Source organism: Oryza glaberrima, chromosome 1 (assembly GCF_000147395.1).
Source record: "Oryza glaberrima chromosome 1, OglaRS2, whole genome shotgun sequence".
NCBI lineage: Eukaryota > Viridiplantae > Streptophyta > Magnoliopsida > Poales > Poaceae > Oryza > Oryza glaberrima.
Window position 1 is genome coordinate 14,345,658 of NC_068326.1, and position 20,857 is coordinate 14,366,514.

General features: G+C 43.5%; 1 protein-coding gene and 1 pseudogene across 1 annotated transcript; both read right to left on the reverse strand.

Annotated features, from left to right (window-relative positions):
* Positions 1–16,875: 16,875 nt before the first annotated feature.
* LOC127760517 (uncharacterized) lies at positions 16,876–18,808 on the reverse strand. Its single transcript, XM_052284792.1, has 2 exons — positions 17,402–18,808; positions 16,876–17,309 (listed from the first exon to the last, which is right to left on the reverse strand). Exons 1-2 carry the CDS (start codon positions 18,705–18,707, stop codon positions 17,122–17,124), a joined length of 1,494 nt encoding a protein of 497 aa, XP_052140752.1. The 5' UTR covers positions 18,708–18,808; the 3' UTR covers positions 16,876–17,121.
* A 309-nt stretch (positions 18,809–19,117) lies between these two features.
* Positions 19,118–20,466, reverse strand: LOC127772614 (uncharacterized; annotated as a pseudogene).
* Between the last annotated feature and the right edge of the window lie 391 nt (positions 20,467–20,857).

Genomic DNA, 20,857 nt, shown 5'->3' on the forward strand with positions numbered 1-20,857 from the left:
GTTTGGCCCACAAAAATTGAATATGAGACCGAAAACTAAATAAAAAATGTGAAAAAAAATATGAAAAAGGAAAATTAAAGGGAATAAAGGAAAATATGTGAAAATATTAGAAAAATGACGAAAAGTAGCGGGAAATAGAAAATAATATATGGAAAAATTGGGAGAAAATGAGAAAAAATCAGAGAAAATGGACAAAATATATGAAAAAAATAGGGAAAATTTTGGTGGGCCAACGGGTCGTGCTCGTACTTGAGCCGTGCCGGCCCATGGGCTTAGACATCAGCCAAGCACGGCACGGCCCACGAGCGGGTGTGTCGTGTCGTGCCTGGGCTGGCTACAGTGGTGTCGTGCCTAGATCGGCTGCAGTGGTGCCGTGCTCGGGTCGGCACGCCTTGGCCCGGCCCATTTGGCCAGCACTATGGCACCGACACAAGAGGACCGGAATTTACAGCTAGCTTGCTCCAGTTGTCTAGGAAGTTTCGGCGAGGGGTTACCTAGACGACGTCTCCAGGGAGTGGATCAACAGAAGCATCGCCGCCGCCGTCCATCGCGGTCTCAAATGAGAACCGAGACTGGGTTTCACCTGGCAGACGCCATAGGGATGTTGGGACGACACGACAACTCCCTCAAGAGGGAATCCGACGCTCGAAAATGCCTCCGTTGCCAGCCCAGCCAAGATCGGGCTAAGTTTTCACCCATAGTAGTAAGGAAAGTTTATCTATTTGAACTTTCAAATTTTAATATGAAATATTATGGGAAATCTAAATCGAAAGTGCAGTTTCATCTTACGGCACGACGCCCGCTAAAATCGTCCGATGAAAGTATCACATACGCAGGTACGTTGTACTAAATTTATCTCCACGTTTTTGATCTTAGAGTCAAATGTGAGTTTTCGTAACTATGTAGTACTAGTATATTTAAAATTTTTGGTGACTTTTATATTTCAAACCATATATTATTTTTTAAGGTCTGTTCTACTCAAAATATATGATAAAATGAGTAAACTATTGAAATATTTAAAAATAATTTAGTCAAATGGTAGAAATAACTAAGCTCTATAGTGGAAGTAACTTTTTATAACATTAGAAGTAATTACATATATGTGTTAAAAGAAATATCTTCATAGGTAAAGTGTAGATTCACAAGTTGTTGACGTTTGAGATTGTGACTACGGTATTTGCATAGTATGGGGATCGTTGATACCAAGGTATATGCGAGATTGAGGTAAAAGAGATGGAGACATGGATTTTATACAGGTTCAGGCCCCTTATTTGACAGGTAATAGCCCTACTCTTATTGGCCGAAGCCGGTGTTGCTCCTTACTCATCTGGATCACACAAGTACACAATTCGGGATAACCTATCTAGTTGTCGTCGACTTGGCGGCATGGATAACCAACTCGTAGTCAACGACAGGGTAGTTTTCCTCCTCGAATATGAACTCATCGAGATCAGAGATGGTGCTAGATCCTTTTTGGCGGCCTCCGTAGGCACCAGATGGGGTATGTCTAGGCTAATCTCTGATGTTGAGATCTGGCGATGTGTGTTGGCTTGTGTATATATTGTGTCTTGTTGATCTTGTGGCTTGTCCCCTATCCTTTTAGGGGGTTTTGTATTTATACTCATAGATGTCCCTTTGTCCAAGTAGAATTAGGGAGACCAATATGGATACAATCCACGTAGTCCTTGTCATTTCTATATAGAACTCTATTTGTCTTTCCTTATCCGGAACTCCTTCTATATACGAGGTATGATTCCGTATAAGACATGGTATGTGATGGGCTATGCCGAGTTTAGTCAACTACTATTAGATATGTAGCATCCATAACCATGACACAAGTAAATACATGACTTTTTTATTCAAGGTAAACCATATGTGTATACATATATATAGATTATTGTTTTCGATAAAAGTAATTTATTTTATATAGGAAGTAACTCTTTAGAAAATAGAAGTAACTATTCATAGTATTAAAAGTAATTCTTCATAATATTAAAAGTTGGTACACTCCTAGAGGAAATTAACTGGAAAACAGAACTAACCTTTTATGGTGTTAGAAATAACTAAACTGCTAGATAGAAGCAACTCTTCGTGGTATTAAAAGTAACTATATAACATAACAATGTTATAGGGAAGTAAGTCTTCATAACAGCACTGCTACAAAAGTAAATAACCTAAATATATTCAATATTGAACACTTTTTCATATATTTTCAGTAGAGTATGATGGTTTGATTGGATATTGAAAACAATAAACGATTTAAAACAGGGGCGACGGAGCCAACTGAACCGCCGCATCGACGGCGACAGCAGTGGCAGGGTCACGTGTGAGGAAGGAGATTGCGGTGGCAGGGTGAGGCACGCTGCGGTGGGATGATGGCAAGGATGGCCTGTGCCACAACGTGTCAACGTGTTGAGAAAGGAGACGGCAATGAGGCAGCCGACACCAGCAGTGCCACAAACTCACCGGAGTCGCTGACTCGGGGCTATGGAGGGGTGTGGATGAAAACGTAGGGAGGAAGATGTTTCATGGAATATGGGACCCACTATTATTATTATTACTCCCTTCATTCCAAAATATGGTGCACAACCACCCTTAATCCAAAAACTAAGAAATAATTAATATCATATCATTGTTATGAATCATTCCAACTAATACAATGCATGCAACCAATAGAATTAAAGATATTGTGAGTGTAGGATTTAAAATAATAATAATTTAGGGGAGAGAATGTGATAATTAATTACATGCATGCATGCACACCTCATATTATGAAACAACTTTATAAAGTAGTTGTGCCTTATATTTTGAAACGGGGGGAGTATTATTTCTATCTAGAATGCCACCTAAGCGCCACGTAGAATAAAACCATCTAGAAAAACTCCTTAGGAATCAATTTGCATTGGTTTTGTAAGATGGAGGAGGCATTATACCCGGTTTACGGTTGAGGGATGCAATTCAATCGAGAGCAAGAGATTAAGGAGGCAAAATAGATTTATTCTGAATAGGAGAGCTGATAACCATCCTACCCTCATTGATTTTCTTCGTTTTTTGAATTTTTTTTTTTTGCATTCTCGAGGAGATTTGCACGTGTTTGGCTGTTTCGCAAAAAGCTCCGCACGTTTGCACGTAATATCTCATATGTCACGCTTGACGCCCCGTTGTAATTTATCTGGAAACTCCTTGTCTTTTAGAGAAATACAATGCGAAGAAGATAAAATTCTGCTTCTAGGGATAGCACTGTAAACATGAAAAACAAAGGGGCTTTTCCAAAAAAAAAACCACCATCTCCAATCTCCCCCCGTGCACTGCCGCCTCCCCCGCACGTCATCACCGTCTCCTCGCACTTGTGCACACTCACACGGGCGCCGCGTGCGTGGCACCCGTCAGAGTCGTCATCGGTGCCCTCTCCCTTCTTTTTCTCCCTCCCCTTGTGGTAGCGGTGGCGCCACGGCGGGGGTAGTGTGGATGTGGCGCCCGTTAGAGCTGAAGCCGTGTCCTCCTTGTGGCAGCGACGGCGGCGGGGGGACCTGCGGTAGTGGGGAAGCGCGGACTCCTACTAACAGTTTGTAGCGGGTGGGTCAGCGCCTCTGTTGGTCTTAGAGCGATAATCCAATTACCGGCCATATAACTTCCTAAGCATCTTGCCAAACATTGGAGAAGTATTTCTTCAAGTATTTCCCATTAATTGCTCTCTAAAATCATTCTCCTTGCAATGTACATGTGGACTTGGAAATAAGCTTTACAGTCTGCCCATTTTTATTATACCAAAAGCGGTAGCTCCCCCATTCATAATAGGCTGACATTAATGTGGTTAGACGGTCAGACCTATCAACTATCATGCCAAACTTCAAAATTCTTGTACACCGTTGTAGGCCAAGCAACTCAGGCTGTGTTTAATTCCACACTAAAATTAGAAGTTTGACTAAAACTGGAAGTTTGAAGAAAAAACTTCTATGTGTGTAGGAAAGTTTTGATGTGATGAAAAAGTTGAAAGTTTAAAGAAAAATTTGGGAACTAAACTCGGCCTCAGCATCACTAGTAAGCTTTACAGTCTGCCCATTTTTATTATACCAAAAGCTAGCTTCCTGGTAGCTCCCCCATTCATAACTAGGTGATACCCCATGCTTTGCTGCGGGATTCACGGATGAGTATATGTTAAATATTGTCGAAATGATGAAAGTTAAAATATTGAGAAAATAATGTGAGGAAGATGATTTGACACATACTGGTTGATCTCTATAATATAATATTGTAGATGATATGCCATGTTTGCATGGGATTTAAAATAGGTTAGAAAAGCAATTGCTAGTGAGTGAAGATGTGGCATGCTTGTATGGGATTTTAAATGGGCTAGAATAGCAATTGCTAGTGGGTGATGATGTGGCATGCTTGTATGTTGAGCTTTAGCTTTAGTGGGTACCAACTATGTAGAAAGTATAGACAGATAGGCTGACATGTCGCACTCCATCTCAATGACAGAGTATTCTTCTGAGTCAACATCTAACCCAACTATAGAACCTCTCTTGTACTCCTTTGTAACATCAAGTACGGTCACATATCATGTCACTTTAATCTCTATCTTACGTAAGGTGTTCTGATCCAACCTGAGAATTTTGAGACAAGACATGCAATGATTGGCTGGACAGAGACGACTGCCACCGATGGTGGCGACGGGGACGTCCGGCGGAGGAGGGAGAGGAGATGGGCACGGCGAGGCCACACTACTACAGAAAGCGTTTTTGCATACGGGCGGAATCGATCTTCACATGCGGTTGGCCGGCCCGCATGCGCGAAATGGTCTGCAAAGATCACCATTTGTGCATGCAGCCGGCCCAACCGCATGCGAAGATCGATCTTCGCATGCGGTCACTTAAGACGGCCGCATGCGAAAATAGATCTTTACGGTCCATTTAAGAAGCCGCATGCGAAGATATATTTTCCCATGCTGTCGACTTAACAAGAACGCATGCGAAGATCTATTTTCGCATGCGGCCGTCTTAAGTAGACCGTATGCGAAATTCAATTTCCGAATAGCTCAAATAATATTTATTCTAGCCTTTTGGTGAGGTGTGTCTCGTAATTAATATTAAATTATTGAGGGATTTATTATCGTATTTCGGAATAGTAAGACAAGTGCCGCAGTAACAAACATGTAATACATAACCATAAATTCAATCGTAATTTACATACGAAATATATAATACAGGTGCCACAGTTTTTTCATCATATGTATAAGTAGTGTACATGTCATTGCATATGTTCTTTCTCCCACTCTCTGAGAGGTTTAAATTTGTTGTCCATTGCGAGTTCACTCTGGTTGTCATAGAAGAGACCTCTTGCATTGCAGACATCGCGACGGACGAATCGGTAGAGGTCAGCGGCCACGTTCAAGATAGTAGTGTCGTTGAATCGTTGTGCAATATATGGGATTTCGGGGATCTACGCACAGAAAGGAAAATAAAATGGTACTCAGTGAGAAGTGTGTGCTAGATGGGTTTCTGTGTAGAGAAGAGTTCACTTACTTACTCGGTTACCGATTGTTTTGTACCTCCCATTTACTCTGAGCATCTCACACACGTAATAACCGCACAAGTTGGTTCCTGGTGGTTGTTTGTAGCACTGCGATATAATTATGGGGGACCGATCTCAGTAGATATAATTTAGTATATATGTATTGTTCGATAATTAGTTGTATTGGTATAGATTTGATAGTACCGGCTAGCTAGTCCTGACGAATAACTTCTTCTGGGATGGAATATGTACTGGTCCACCTCTTTTGCAGTAGTACTTGTGTGCTCTGTTTGAAGAAAATAATTGTTTTATCAGTAGTTAGAAGACTGGCGATCGACCTAAACAATTTATATTAATGAAATGTTTATCACTTACAAATTCAAAATAGTGAGGACTTCCATAAATGTCTCCTTGTCATAGTGTGCGGGGTCCAATGATATGATCAATTGGTCTTTCTGATATACAAGGAATAATATGTAGTTGTCTCTGCATATAAGATAGGCTTATTGGAGACAGAAAATTCCGAAGAAGATAAATTCATTAAACAAAAAGAAGAGAAAGCTTACGTGAACGCGTAGGGGGCCATTAAGACATCTTTGTCGGTGTGCACCAACATTGCTATTGCCAAGTATGTTGCTACTTCTAGCTTCTTCCTCTTGTGCAATGTCTTCACATATTCTTCCTTTTCTTCAGGGGTCTTGCCAACCAATTGCTCGCAGTCCTCTCTTAGCTCTACGGTGTGTTGTGTTTTGCATATTCTTGTTGGATCGACGTATCCAACCTTTGCTCCAGTTCTATCAGCTTCGTGGAATTGCATACTGTACAATGAACAAAGAAGAAATGGGATTTGGTTTATTTGTTTGGAATGATACGTGTAACATGTAATAAAGAGTTCAGACTTACAGACAGAACGCCGCAACGAGATTAACGTCCATTTTATCTAGCTTGTAGAGGGCGTAAAGGTCTCGGAAAGAGATAAAAAATATCCCATTAGGACCACTCATGAAAGCGCCTTCCGGGATGGCGACGCTTATGAAACTGAGACCTTTCCTAGATGCCTTCATATACCATTCGTGCATTACCCTCATTTCCCATGGTAGCTTGTTCATAAGATAAGTTGGCAAGAATGGCTTTGCCATACTCATAAGTGTCAAGCACATCGGCAGATAACCAGGATTGCACTTCATCTTGGGCCGCTAATACTGACTTCTAGGAGTCTGACAAGATGTGAGCAAGTTCTTTTCTCTTCTCAGAATTCCTGAAAGCTGAAAACATGAACTTCTCCTTATCCTTTTCAATCTCCTTTGGGTCGTATGTCGATATCAACTTTGGAATTATACGACGAGGTTCCAAAGGATTAGACTTCGGTTCGGATGTGGTACTTTCTGGTATGTGCACTTGTTCTACCAGAGCAGATTGGGGTGTAGGTGGAGAGGCTTGAACTGAGGGCGGAGCCGGGGGAACATGCTATTTAGCTAGGGAGGTGGGAGAGGCTTGAACTGGTTGCGGGGCCGGGAGAGCAGGCTATTGATATGGGGAGGGTGGTGGTGTAGGTTGGCGAGGCGGTGACCTAGGCAGTGGTGGTGACGCCGCATGTCGAGGTGACGGTGGTTCAGGAGGTGACGGTGGTGCAGGAGCGGCATCTGTCCTTGCCTGCAATGAGGATGGAGTTGAAGATCCTGCTGCTGGAACGGCCGCGGTCAGGATTATGTCTCTGCGGTGCCACAAGATAAACTGATTCACTGCATCACCGATAAGTTCAATCCCCTCAGGTGCAGGTATGTCTAGTTCCAAGGAAACGTGGTCGCTATGGACCTTGGCGACCTATACCCTTGCGTAATCCTCAGGGATTGCCGTGTTGTGGAATTGACGTCCGGGTATCGCTAAACCCGTTGCAACCTCCTTAGTCTTTCCAGCGCGGCCGATTGGTACGACGAGACTGCAGGGAGTTGGTCCAGTTATACTATCCACAGGGAAGGGAGTTGTCTACACTGAGCCTACACTGCTGGGTACATTAGTTGTTTGCTGTGCAGATTGTGTGGGTTGTTGGCCATCAGGGAATAACCTTGGAAAGGCTGTCGGGTTTTCAGCTGCCAACGAGTAGAAGTGTTCCTTCACTTGCGCATAGATTTTGTCTGATAGTTGTTCTTTGTATTTGTCTCTCTTCTTATAACTTGGTGCGTCTTGTGGAAACCCTATCTTCCAACTCGTCTTTGAGGACAAACCACTTACACGTCCAGAGTGTTCGGCGGTCCCCAACGCCGCAGTAAGCTGGTCTCGCTCCCTCTGTGGGACGAACTGTCCTGATCTTTCTTTCTCGACTATCTGCTGCAAATTAGTAGTCACTTCTTCTATGTCTGGAGTCTCGAATAGTATGTCTCCCTCATCCGAGACTTGACCTGTGCTGCGTGCCCAAACCCAGTTCTTGCTATGTTCCACCATGGGGTCTACCAGCAGGGGTTTGCCGGCCGCGGCAAATCTTTGCTCGATCTCCCACCATTGATCGACGTGACCAGCGTATCCGCTCGACCCCAATCTATGGGGATATCTGTTCTTCTTCGCGAGCTTAGACATTTTTTTCCTCAAAGCCAATGCTTCAGCTATTATATGATCCGCAACAAACGTATCCCAGTCAGCCTGCGATATATGTCCATAATCCGTGAACGGTGGGAGATTCTTCTGAACATAATCCCGATTTAGATCGGACTTCCACTGTCGCCATCGATCTCCCATCTTTTTAAGTGCGTAATCTCTCCCCCTGACCTCTGATCCAGGAGGGAACACAAAATACTTCTGCAACTCATTCCAGAGAAGTGTCTTGATGTTGTCGTCCACCGTTTCCCACAACTTGACATTAATGGGACAACGCGTCCTGACTAGAGTGCCACAGGCGTTGCTAAACTTGGACCGCACTATCGGTGACTCAACGGGCTTCCCATCCTGATCGAGAGCAATCACGTTGTATGTTTCCTTGGGTAATTTATTCTTGCTTCTCTCACCACGTCTTTTTTTCCCACTCCTGCCTGCACTTGTAGATGTCTCCGTATGTTCAGGTGCAGACGTAGCGGTGTCCATCTCAACTTCTTCCTCTCTCCTGTTCCTCGCGGCTTTACGTTTCGAGCGGCGTCGGACTACCATCTGCACAAAATAGGTAACTCTCTACACCATTAGGTTCATGTCACATCATAGTTAGGAAATAATACATGGCTAACGATTTTCAGCACTTACGGCCTGTTCCATAGGTATGTAGTCCGGATCATCATCGCGAGGAGCGACTTGTGTTATTTCCATTGGAAACGGGTCACTTGGTGTGCACCACGTTTCTTCACTAGAAGCGTCAGGCTGCTTGTTGCTACCGGATTTTTGAGGAGCGTTACCTTCTTGAGGCGCTATTGGTGCGTTCGATGGAACCTTATCGTTCGACATCTTCCAACTTGACGTAAAAAAATTTGACATAAGTCCCAATTTAACATAATTTTACATAAGTCCCAATTACGTAAGTCCCAATTTAACATAAGTCCCAATTTAACATAAGTCCCAATTAAACATAAATCTCAATTTAACATAAGTCCCAATTTGACATAAATCCCAATTTAACATAAGTCTCAATTTAACATAAGTCACAATTTAACATCAGTCCCAATTGAACATAAATCTCTATTTAACATAAGTCCCAATTTAAGATAAGTCCCAATTTGGCATAAATCCCAATTTAACATAAGTCTCAATTTAACATAAGTCACAATTTAACATAGGTCCCAATTTAACATCAGTCCCAATTAAACATAAATCTCCATTTAACATAAGTCCCAATTTAATAATGCACAATTAAACATTCTCAAAATTAAACAATCCACAATCCACAATTGCACATTTCACAATCCACGATCCACAATTAAACAATCCACAATCCACAATTGCACATTTCACATTTTTTTTTTAAGGGAAATGTTACCGGGGGACTTTGGACCAAAGGAGCCGGCGCGGCAGCGGCGGGGAGGTATTGCCGGCGGTGGCGGGGAGGACTTGGCGGCGACGACACGCGAGGGGGGAGAGGTCCTAGCGGCGGCGACGACGGCGACGGCGAGGGGGGCGACTTCGGGGAGGAGCCGGCGGTGGCGGGGACGACTTGGCGGCGGCGACGCGGCGAGGGGGGAGAGGTCCTGGCGGCGGCGACGGTGACGGCGAGGGGGACCACTTCGGGGAGGAGCCGGCGGTGACGGGAAGGACTTGGCGGCAGCGACGACGAGGGGGCCGGGGACTTAGAAAATTTTGGCAGCCTGGCGGCTAGGGTTCGCGGGCGCCGGGACTTAGAAAATTTTGGCTCCCCGCGCTCCCTATATATAGGGGCAGATCATCGCATGCGGGCGGCTTAAGCGGCCGCATGGAAAAATGATCTTTCCATGCGGGCGACTTAAGCCGGCCGCATGCGAAACTGATCTTTCCATGCGGGCCATTAAGCCAGCCGTATGGAAAGATCATTTTTCCGTGCGGGCCGTTAAGCCGGCCGCATGCGAAAAAGATATTTCCATGCGGCTGGCTTAACTCGCCCGCATGGAAAGATCTTTTTACCAAATAAACTCATATTTTTTCTTTCGTCTAAATAAACTGTACATATATATATTTTTTCCAATATTTCGGTACAACAAAAATTCCAAATATTTTTGGCAGTAAGAAAACTCATGAAAATCACTCAAAACTCGTAACCAAATGTTACATGCTAATGAGTACAACATAAGGGGGACTTAAATTCATGCACGTACATTTGGAACACAATGACAACTAAAGGTTACAAAATAATTATGACTAAATAACCTTGGCAACACCATCTGCTCGAACGTACGACATATTCGCTTTATCGATTGTACTCTCAACCTTCTTAATTCGCATAGGAAGATCAGTAAACAATGTTACATCGTCGAACTGGTTGTAATCATTGGGGTCTTCGATGTTGTCGATGCCGACGATCTGTTGCTTTCCAGATATGACAATAGTTTTTCTTTCATCCGAAGGGTCCTTCACATAAAACACTTGAGCCACACGCTCTGCTAAAACCCATGGATCATCCTTGTGGCATGTTTTACTGTGATCGACTATGGTTAGCCCGTAGTCATCAACGGAAACCCCTGTTGTGTCTTTAACCCATTCACAACGGAGCACAGGGATTTGGATATTCAGGCCATAGTCCAGTTCCCATATTTCCTGTATGGTCCCATAATATGACTTATTTTCACCACTCGTGTCAATCGCTTCAACATAGATCCCACTGTTTTGTGCGGTGCTTTTCATGTCCTTCGTAGTCGTACTCAAGGTAAATCCATTGATGTCGTAACCTTGCCATGAATTGACAATACTTGAAGGCCCACATGCCAGTCTTTGTAAAGTAAGTTCCTCCACAGAATCACCAACTGGCAGGTTTAGATCTTTGAACCACAGAGGAAAGCGACGCTTGTGCTCTCTTGATACCCAATCATTGGACCGCCCTAGGAAGCAGGCTTTGATTTCTTCTAGGTGTCGCTCAATGAATGGCTCAACGATAGCGAGCTATTAAATAACGCTGTTATGTGTCGCGGACACCTTTTTGTAATCATTATCGAAGAACTGCTTCCTACCAACAGTACCCCTTCTAGACAATCTCCCTTCATGTCGATGAACAGGAATCCCAATGGCATTAGCATCCTTTATGTAGTCCATACAACACTCGACTGCCTCTTCAGTTGTGTATCCCTCTATCATTGATCCTTCGGGGTGAGCACGATTGCGTACATAGCCTTTGAGGATCGACATGTAACGCTCATAGGCCCACATCTGATGTAAGTATAAGGAACCAAGTTCAATAATCTGAGGGACGATGTGAACGATCAAATGCTCCATCATATCTAAATATGATGGTGGGAAATACATCTCAAGCTGGCATACGGTCTCGACGGCAAATGTCTGAAGGGGACCTAATTCCAGAGGATCAAATACCTTCTGCGAAATTCGATTGAAAAAGTAGCACAACTTTGTTATAACCACCTTGGTATGGACTGGTTTGACTGCCCTTATAGCAATTGGTAGGAATACCGTTAACAACCTATGGCAGTCATGCGCATTGTATCCCAGAAATGGTCAAATCCTTCATTGATACTAGCTTCCTGATGTTCGATGCGAAACCAGTAGGCACTCTAACCCCTTGTAAACATTTACAGAAGGCTTTTTTCTCTTCAAGTGTCAACGAGTAACAAGCAGGAGGAATCTCGGTCTTCCCATTTGGCAGCACTACTGGGTGAAGGTCATGCCGTATAGCCAAATCTACAAGGTCATTACGTGACTTCAATCCATCCTTCGTCTTACTCGGGATGTCCAGCAATGTGCCAATGGTGCTATCAAACACATTCTTCTCGAGGTGCATAGCATGAATTGCATGTCGAATCTCTAGGTCCTTCCAGTAATCTAAGTATTTGAAGAAAATTGAGTGCTTCTTGAAAGGCGACGCAGTATCTTTGTCACCATCAGCTTTCTTCCTCTTTACTGTCTTCTTCTTTCCCTTTCCATATACAACCTTAATCTTCTTTGTTATCTCATACACGTATGTACCACCTCGTGCTGCTGGGGCAGTGTCATTCTCACTGTGTTATCAAACAATCTAGCCATCTTACGATACATGTGTCTTTGTGGTAGGAACTGTCGATGCCGCATGTACACTATCTTCAAAGACGACATCAGGTATTTGTACGAAGTTTTCTCCAAACATATCAGACATCTAGTCTTCCCTTTAATCTGCCCAGATAATGAAAAGTTTGCATGTAGGTCATTAATGGTAACGAATATGATCGCACGTAGATTGAAGTGCTCCCGCTTAAACTCATCCCATAGTCATAACCCCTCTTTCCAAAGCTCCTCCATGTCCTCCATCAAAGGCTCAAGGAAAACATCTATGTCGATTCCAGGTTGGTTTGGACCTTGTATGAGGATAGTGAGAAGAATGTACTTTCGTTTCTGACATATCCATGTTGGAAGATTATACATTGTGAGAAGGACTGGCCATGTATTGTGCGAGCTGCTTAAGTCACCAAACGGGTTCATTCCGTCAGTGCTCAACGCAAACCTTACATTCCTGGGATCCTTAGCAAATTCTGGGTGTTTTGCATCAAATGTCTTCCACTGGCGAGCGTCGGCGGGATATCGAATCATACCATCTATCTTCCGGCTCTCTTGATGCCATCTCATCAACTCAGCATCAGTCGGGTTTGAGTACAGACGCTTCAGGCGGTCCTTAATTGGTAGGTACTACATCACCATTGAGGGAATCTTTCCGCGCTTACTCTTATCAGAATCTGGATCGGTACACTCTGAATCTATGGGCCCATTCCCTGTTTTATACCGACTTGTGCCACACGTTGGGCAACTTTCCAAGTCCGCATATTCTTTACGGTATAATATGCAGTGATTCTTACAAGCATGAATCTTTTCTACACCAAGAGATGAAGGACATATGAGTTTCTTCGCTTGATACGTGTTTGATGGTACAAAGTTAGGCTTAGGAAGCAACACACGCAACAAACTCATCAGATCATTAAAACTTGTGTCCGACCATCCATGTTTAGCCTTCAATCTTAGAAGTTCAAGCACTGAACGCAAGATTGTGAAATCCTTATCACATCCTTTCGTTTCGTCGTAAAGAAGATCCTTCGATGCCTTCTCTAATGCCTGCCAATTCTCCAATCCTCGTGACCCACCCGCTAGCACCTCTGGTTCAACATGGCTTAGCATATCCTCTAAATCAAAACCACCCTCAAAATCATCACTATCGGTGGAAACATTGACATCCATTCTTTCACGGGACATGTCTTCGATTATAAAATTCTCTGCCTCATTCATCTCGAAACATAACTCTTCATCGTCATCTTCGGGATCGGCGAATTCCCCGTGATAGGTCCAAACCTTGTAGTTGGCGGTGAATCCGTACTCCATTATGTGACCCAATATTTCACTAGGATCTACCAACAATTTCTAATTCTTGCAATGACGGCACGGACAAAAGATCTTTGTCATATTCTCCCTCAAAGCATGCGCCTTAGCCTGATCAATAAATTTAGATGCTTCCTCAATAAATATCGGCTATGTTCTCCGCATCTCATACATCCATGACGACCGATCCATCTATTTATATAAAGACAAAAAAGTTACAGATAAAAAAATAGACCACAGGTATTTCATATAAAAGTTTAAATGCATTTGTCCCTCCAAAAAAATTACAACAATACATGTAACTAGTATGTACAAGTGATTACATGCAAAATTTGCCCATCAAAACATATATTTTGAAGCTAGAACAAACCTTGTCAAAATATTAAAAAAACTCCACTTTCCACCAACGAAATATAACAAAAATGGAGCCAAATGAAGGAGGAGAGAGAGTTCTTCACCTTTCGTATAGAGTTCAAGGAAAAATTTCGAGTTGAAAACCTCCCCCCTAATTGGTGCTTGCTTTAGGAGAGAGAGAGAGAGCTTCGTTTTCAAATGGTCGAGCTCGGGCCTGGAAGAGCATATATGGCCGATCATCGCATGCGGTACCTTAAGCCAGCCGCATGCGAAGATCCATTATCGCATGCGGCTGCTTAGGACAGCCGCATGCGATAATGGGCCTATTTTCACATGCGGCCGTCTTAAGCAGCCGCATGCCCTAATACATGCGGTCCCTTAAGATGGCCGCATGCGAAAATAGACCTATTATCACATGCGGCTGTCTTAAGCAGCCGCATACGATAATGGATCTTCGCATGTGGCTCATCGACCCGCCCCCGGGGGGGCAGTTTTTGCAGGCGCCGCCACAAGCGGCCCACATGGAACCTACCAACCCCCTCGTACAGAAAAACGATTTTTTAGTAGTGCCAGCCGCCACCGCCACGTGCAACAGGGATGGCAAGAACAATCATGGCGAGGGAGGTCATCGCCACCAAGGACGGACGACAAGATGATTTTTGGTTCGATCATTTTGTCAGGAGATCAAAACAAATCCCGTAATCAGAGATGGGCAAAACGGAAAACGGGAGAGAGCGACGGAAACCTCTAAACAGGAACAGAGGAAAGATTTGGGTGCCATCTATCTATTATATACTAAAAGTCCACTAAACTTTCTACAAACGCTCTTAAGATGTCACGTGGCGCTCTAATAAATTAGAGAAAATCCTAGAAATTCTAAGAAAAAAGCAAAACATCTACCCCTTTATTTTCACTTAAATTGGTGGATCCAATATTATACACCGTTAGATAAAATTGATCTTAAAATAAACCAAATACTATAGGCCCCACCTCTCCTCTTTTTTTCTTTGACCAGGGTCCCACCTCTCCTCTTTATGCGTGCATAGGTAGGTCACGTACATACATGGGTATGTAGTATGTACGCCTCCCTCCCTTTTGTTTCCTTTTTTTCTTCTTTTTTCTATTTATACAATTGATATATATTTTTTAATAATCATAATTTTACAAACAAAGAATATACCATCATATAACTCTTTATAAACACACGTAAATAAATTAGCTCTATAATCTTTGAAAATAAAATTTACAACATATTATATGTTTACCCAGTAAATCAATAAGATAGTTTCCACTTAAATCGGTGTACTCATTACTTTGTACTATTATTTTCAAATAATGCACTATTTTAAAATAAAATTTACATAATTATATTGTGTACCTATTAAATAAACCATTTAAGATCTATATTAACTAATATATAGATGCACTTAAACAGATAAACCCATTATTTAAATCATTGGATCTATTTTTTTAATTACTTTGGACTATTATTCTCAAATAATGAATTGTTTTAAAATAAAATCTACACCATTATATTGTGTACCCATTAAATTAACAATTTAAAATATATATTAACTAATTTACATTTACACTAGAACCAGTGGACTCATTATTTAAATCATCAGATCTATTGTTAATAACTAAAGTGTCTAAAGTTCTCTTTTTGGCCCGCTGCATAATGCACGTCTACACCTTTGCCTTTCGGACGTGTGACAGAATGTCATGTCTGAGGCATCTCAGGTGATCACGACCGCTGTAGCGCTACCGATTTTGTTAATAACATGAAAAGAAAATTAAGGGTGTGATGCAGTGAGAGAAGAATTAAGCACCGTGGGAACACTTAGCTCTGTTTAAGCCAAAATCGAGAGTTGATTACATAATAATTATAATGTATTGTGTTTTGATGTATTCGTATTTTGTATTATTTGTTCGTACAATTGAATGAAATCATTATATTATAAATGTGAGCACAATATTAACGAATATCAATAGAACTCTTACTAGGATAAAAGTGTTATAAGGGAGTTTAAGGCCCCATATTTTCCTTGATTCCATCTTTTGGGTTTTCGTTTGCATGCTCCACGCTTTCCAAGTTCCTAAATGGTGCTTTTCTTAAATAACTTTTTAGAAGTTAATTCATTTATTTATAATCTCAAATAGCTATCACATAAATCAGATAATTCATCAATTTCAGTTGTCCTAAACTCTACACCCTAAGTAGTACATATTTTTTCCATGCGAGTCATGGTGATCAGTAAATTGGTTATCAACGCATAATCAAAGTCGTAAGATGAATCTGTAAGAGCTACTGTAAACAATTGTAAATAGGTGTCAAAATTAATATTAATTAGACATCTAATGGCTTGCTAGCAACATATTTAATTTCTCTCTACATGTATATAAACATGGACAAAGCTAAATGAATATTAACATATATCCCATACATATATATTATATGGTTAATATTCTAATTACATGTGGTAAGTCCATTAAAATTTCTTAAAATGCCATAAGCTGTCACGTGGTGCTCTAATAAATTAGAGAAAATATTAGAAATTCTAAGAAAAAAAGCAAAGTATGATTTTCACTTAAATCGATCGGTCCAATATTATAAACCATTGGATTAAATTGATCTTAAAACAAACTAAATACTACGAGGTCCCACATCTCCACCTTCGGTACACACCTACATACGTAGGTACCTACGCTTCCCCCTCCTTTTTCCATTTTTCCCTTTCTTCTTTTTCTCCATGAATAGGCTTCCCTCTCTTTTTTACTGTATCATGCACCTTTTTTAGACGATTTAATCACAAAAATTTTAAGTATCTTGCTCTCATATTTTTCATTTGTTATTTACTCAAGAACTACAAGCAATAGTTTATTATTTACTCGAGAAAAAAATATGATTCAAAAGTCGTAAGTACTTAATCCATCTCCTACTCAAAAGTTTGTGAATGGATTTTTAAGATACCTTAAGAAAAATAGAACCCTTAAATTATTACAAAATAACAATATCCGAACTTTAGTTTGCCCTTAATCTATGAGACAAAACTTTTGAACAAACAGTAAAAATCTTACTTTTCAATAATACAAGTGCCCGTGCATACGCGCGGGCCACCTTCCTAGTTAAAGTAAACGGTGAACTTTCGGTGCTATAAATCTAAAAACGTAAACTTTTGATGCTATATAATCAATTTTGCCTTAAATAAGATGTCTCCATATAATAAACGTTCATAATAAAAAAATAAAACAACATTAAATAAGATACTCACGCATATACGCGGGCTAACTAAACAGCGGCTACAAAGTCTGAGATCGCGGCATCAGCAAGAGCACAGAGAGAGTGAGAAGAACATAATTGTTCGTACTGGCAGTTGAGCTTGAGAGACAATAAGAAACAGTACATTCGAGAGTCACCCCTGCTTTGCTACTTTGCCTTATAGCCCCATTTATTCGTCGTATTCCAGCAAAATAGTTGTCCTTTGTTCCTACAAATCCAAGAAGTAAATAGATGGTCAACGAACACGTAGCAATCATGCAGGAACTAGGCATGGAAGAACAGCATAGCCAGGAGACTTACCAAAAGTCATAAGACAGCAAGCAAAAAGATGGTGGATGAGGCTGTACGGAGCCAGTCTGTAGCCTTCCTCGATTCTACCCTCAGCAGCTGTCGACAGGGTGCCACTTCTAACATGGTATTGTGCAAGGAATTTCCCGTGGTGCCTGTAGATGAGAGAGCCATCTGCAATGCCAGGAACAGCCTTCGAGGAGACACACAGGCTCCTTTCATCCATGAAAATGGTGTAGTCCCCAAATCTTGTTAACGGGATGAACCTTCCCAAGATAATGTCAGCAAGTCTGTAAACCACGGCCTGCGAGTACGAGCGATCAGTGTGACCGATCAGCAAGACCTCTGATTCACAGTTCACCAGATAAGCGAACCCAAACAGCTTTTCTACTGGACATGTAGCAACCAATTTTGGTTCTGGTAGGGAAAAAGACGAAGCAGAGCCATTCGCCTCCACCCGGGGTGGGTCTATCACGAAAATTCTGTTTGGAGAGAAGTTTACCCATATTGATGCTGCATAAATCTTGCCCTGGAATGCCATGTATTTCCATGAGAGGTTGGTCTGCCAATTTGACAAGGTCCATTGCTGATCCGCAGAGGTGGCAAAGGCAACGCGCTGTACTCTGGTAACAACGAACATGATAGTGATGACTCCGTCAGGGCCGAAGCTAAGAGCAGCGCAAATACGATTGAAATATGAGAATATGCCCATCTCTTTTCGCTCCATGGCTCTCATATAAGCCAACTCAGTGCTGGTGAAGAAGGGCTCAACCTGCGGCCGTAGGGTCTCCAGGGATGAGAACTCAACAATGTCACCGGTGAAAGGGTGGAGGATACGGATAGCACTGTCCCGATCCCGCTGCAAGAGGAGGAGGCCATCGACCGAGTCGATGACGAAGTGATCCGGGAAGAGCGGGAGGAGGAGACGCGCGAAGGCGCCCGTGGAGACGTTGAAGAAGCGAACCCTCCCGTGGAGCTTGCGGTGGCCAGGGAAGAGGCCATGGCTCTCGGGGAACAAGATCCACCGGCGCGGATGGAAGCGCGGGTCCACGACGCTGCGGCCGCGCGGGCTGACGGTGCTGGACCGCCAATGGCGGCAAACAGCGCGGAGCCGGAGGTAATCCGCCACGTCGCCAGCCAGCGCGTGCTCGGCGACAAGGCGGATGATATCTCCATCCAGTGACGCCCAGGGAAACTCCATCCAGGGCGCGGCACCATTTGGGGCAACGGCGCCGACCGTGCGGCCGCGCTTGCACTTGCGAGGGATTTTGCGCCGCGGCGGCGACAGAGCGCGCTTCTCGCATCGCGCCGGCGACATCCGTGATCCCCAAAATACAGATATGGACAGTCAACCACACACGATGATACTAGCAAATACTCCAAATCTCGCGTAAATTAAAGAAGAGAATTTTCTGCTGCAGAATCGGAAAACGAGGCCGAAGCGGAAGCTGATTTGACTTAGGCTGTGATCGAGCAACACGGAGGACGCTGCCGATTAGAGTACGCCAACGTACTGTCATTCCGGAAGATTAGTATTGTCATTTGCCAGCATTTAGTGACGGTCACAGTCACGCAATAGCAATTGCAGCGTTTTGAGCTTTGAGAGTTTTATGACCACACATGAAGATTAACAGTTAGTAAATTGGAGCAAAATTCACCTACAAGCAGTAGCTATCTAGCTTGCATATACCTTGGCTTCACAGTGTATTACACTCCAGCCTTTGATGGTTACACGCTTTTGCTGTTCTTCAATTCTTTCTCAGCGATGGTTGATTCATAAACCTTGTCCAAGTTGGAGTCTTTAACCAAGGAAGGCCTTATAAATTTGGCCACGAAGTCTTCCTCTACTATGGTGGCGACGTTGATGAAATCCCTGCCGCGCCACAGCCGCCAAGCCTGCACCCTGCAGCACGCTGACCACCCGGAACCGCGCGCGGCACGAGCCTCCCGTCCAGGTATTAACTGAGCATCACCGGGAAGTTGGCGACGCGCTCGGCGTCCATCCCGACCTCCTTGGTCAGGAACTCCCAGTTCTTCCTCAGCCGCTCCACGGACAGCATCAGCACCGTCGGTATCTTGGCTGCCGCCGTCTTCACCTGCGCCTCCGTCCACCCGAGCTCTGCTCGTCCCTGAAGAAGGCCGCCTTCCAGGCGAGATGCTCCGGTTTCAAGAGGAACGCTGCGACAATGACGTCCTTGAATGGTCGCATCCTGCGCGGCACCCCGAACTCGTCGGCGATCACTAGGACAGCCTTGGCTACATCTGGTGCTGCCACGAGCAGCTTGGAGGCGTAGGAGACGCAGAACCAGCCGATGTCGTCGTTGGTGAGGCCTCCCAGTCGACGCAGCCGCGGAGGTACCCGAGCCAGAACTGGACATTAACGAGGAGCGTCGGTGAGTGGAAGAAGGCGGCGCTACAGCGCGCCACGATGAGGTCCATCTGTAATGTGGTGAAGCCGAGCACGGCTGCGCAGGGCTTGAGTATCTTGGGGACGCTCGGGGTTTGCATTTTTTATTTCAGCCAAAATTTCGGTGATTTCGGTAGGATGAAATTTACAAAAATTTCATGATTTTCGGCACTTTTTAGATCGGAAATTATTAAAATTATAACATATTTTGACTGGATTTGAATAAACTTTGACCGAATTCAACAAACATTTGATAAAGTCCGAAAATTTTAATTGATATATTGATTTTGCTGGTGGGGTCCGAAATTAGAGAAATTTCGAACTGAAACCGCAATCACTGGCGACACTGCAGGTGAGAATCTTGGGGTCGCGAGCCACGGTGATGGCGATGAGGGGCGGAGAGAGCCCGAGCTCTTCGGCGAGGAATGCAAGCACGGCGTCGGGCCTGGAAGGTGACCTGATGGTGGAGAGCTCCGGTGTGACACGACACATTGAGGTAGAGGTTGCACCTGTTCACGAGGTAGTCTTCCACGGAGAATGAGGACGAGGCTGTGGTGTTGTCCGAGGATGTGGATGCGGCGACGGTGGCGTAAGAAGATGCCGATGAGATGTGGGGGAGGACGAGGGTTGAGAGGGACGGCGGGACCACAGGGCCAGGGAGGAGGAGCATAGCGGCGGCGGCGGACGCCAGTGAATGGGATAGATGGCTGGCAAGCGATCTGAGGCTGACACTACTTAAAAAATGATTTTCCTGGATATGGACCCATTTAGATTTCAGACGGACCATAACGGTGTTCCCGTCTGGGAAAATAAGCTCATTTACGCGTGCAGTCCATTTAAGAGAACCGCACGGAAAAATCGATTTTTCCGTGTGGTTCTCTTAATGGACTGCACGCGTAAATGAGCTTATTTTCCCATTAATGGACCACACGTGAAAATAAACCTATTTTCACGTGCGGATCTTTTAAGAAAGCCGCACGCAAAAATACTCACTCTCTCTTTCCCTCCTACCCACTTTAAATTTTTCCCTCTTTCTCTCCTCTCCTCTCTATCTCTTTTTC

Bases quoted from the DNA above. Each gene is read 5' to 3' on its own strand.
- LOC127760517 (XM_052284792.1), bottom strand. From the start codon at position 18,707: ATGTCGCCGGCGCGATGCGAGAAGCGCGCTCTGTCGCCGCCGCGGCGC. The intron at 17,310-17,401 runs GTAAGTCTCCTG...TTGGATTTGTAG, and splicing joins TTGCTGTCTTATGACTTTTG to GAACAAAGGACAACTATTTT.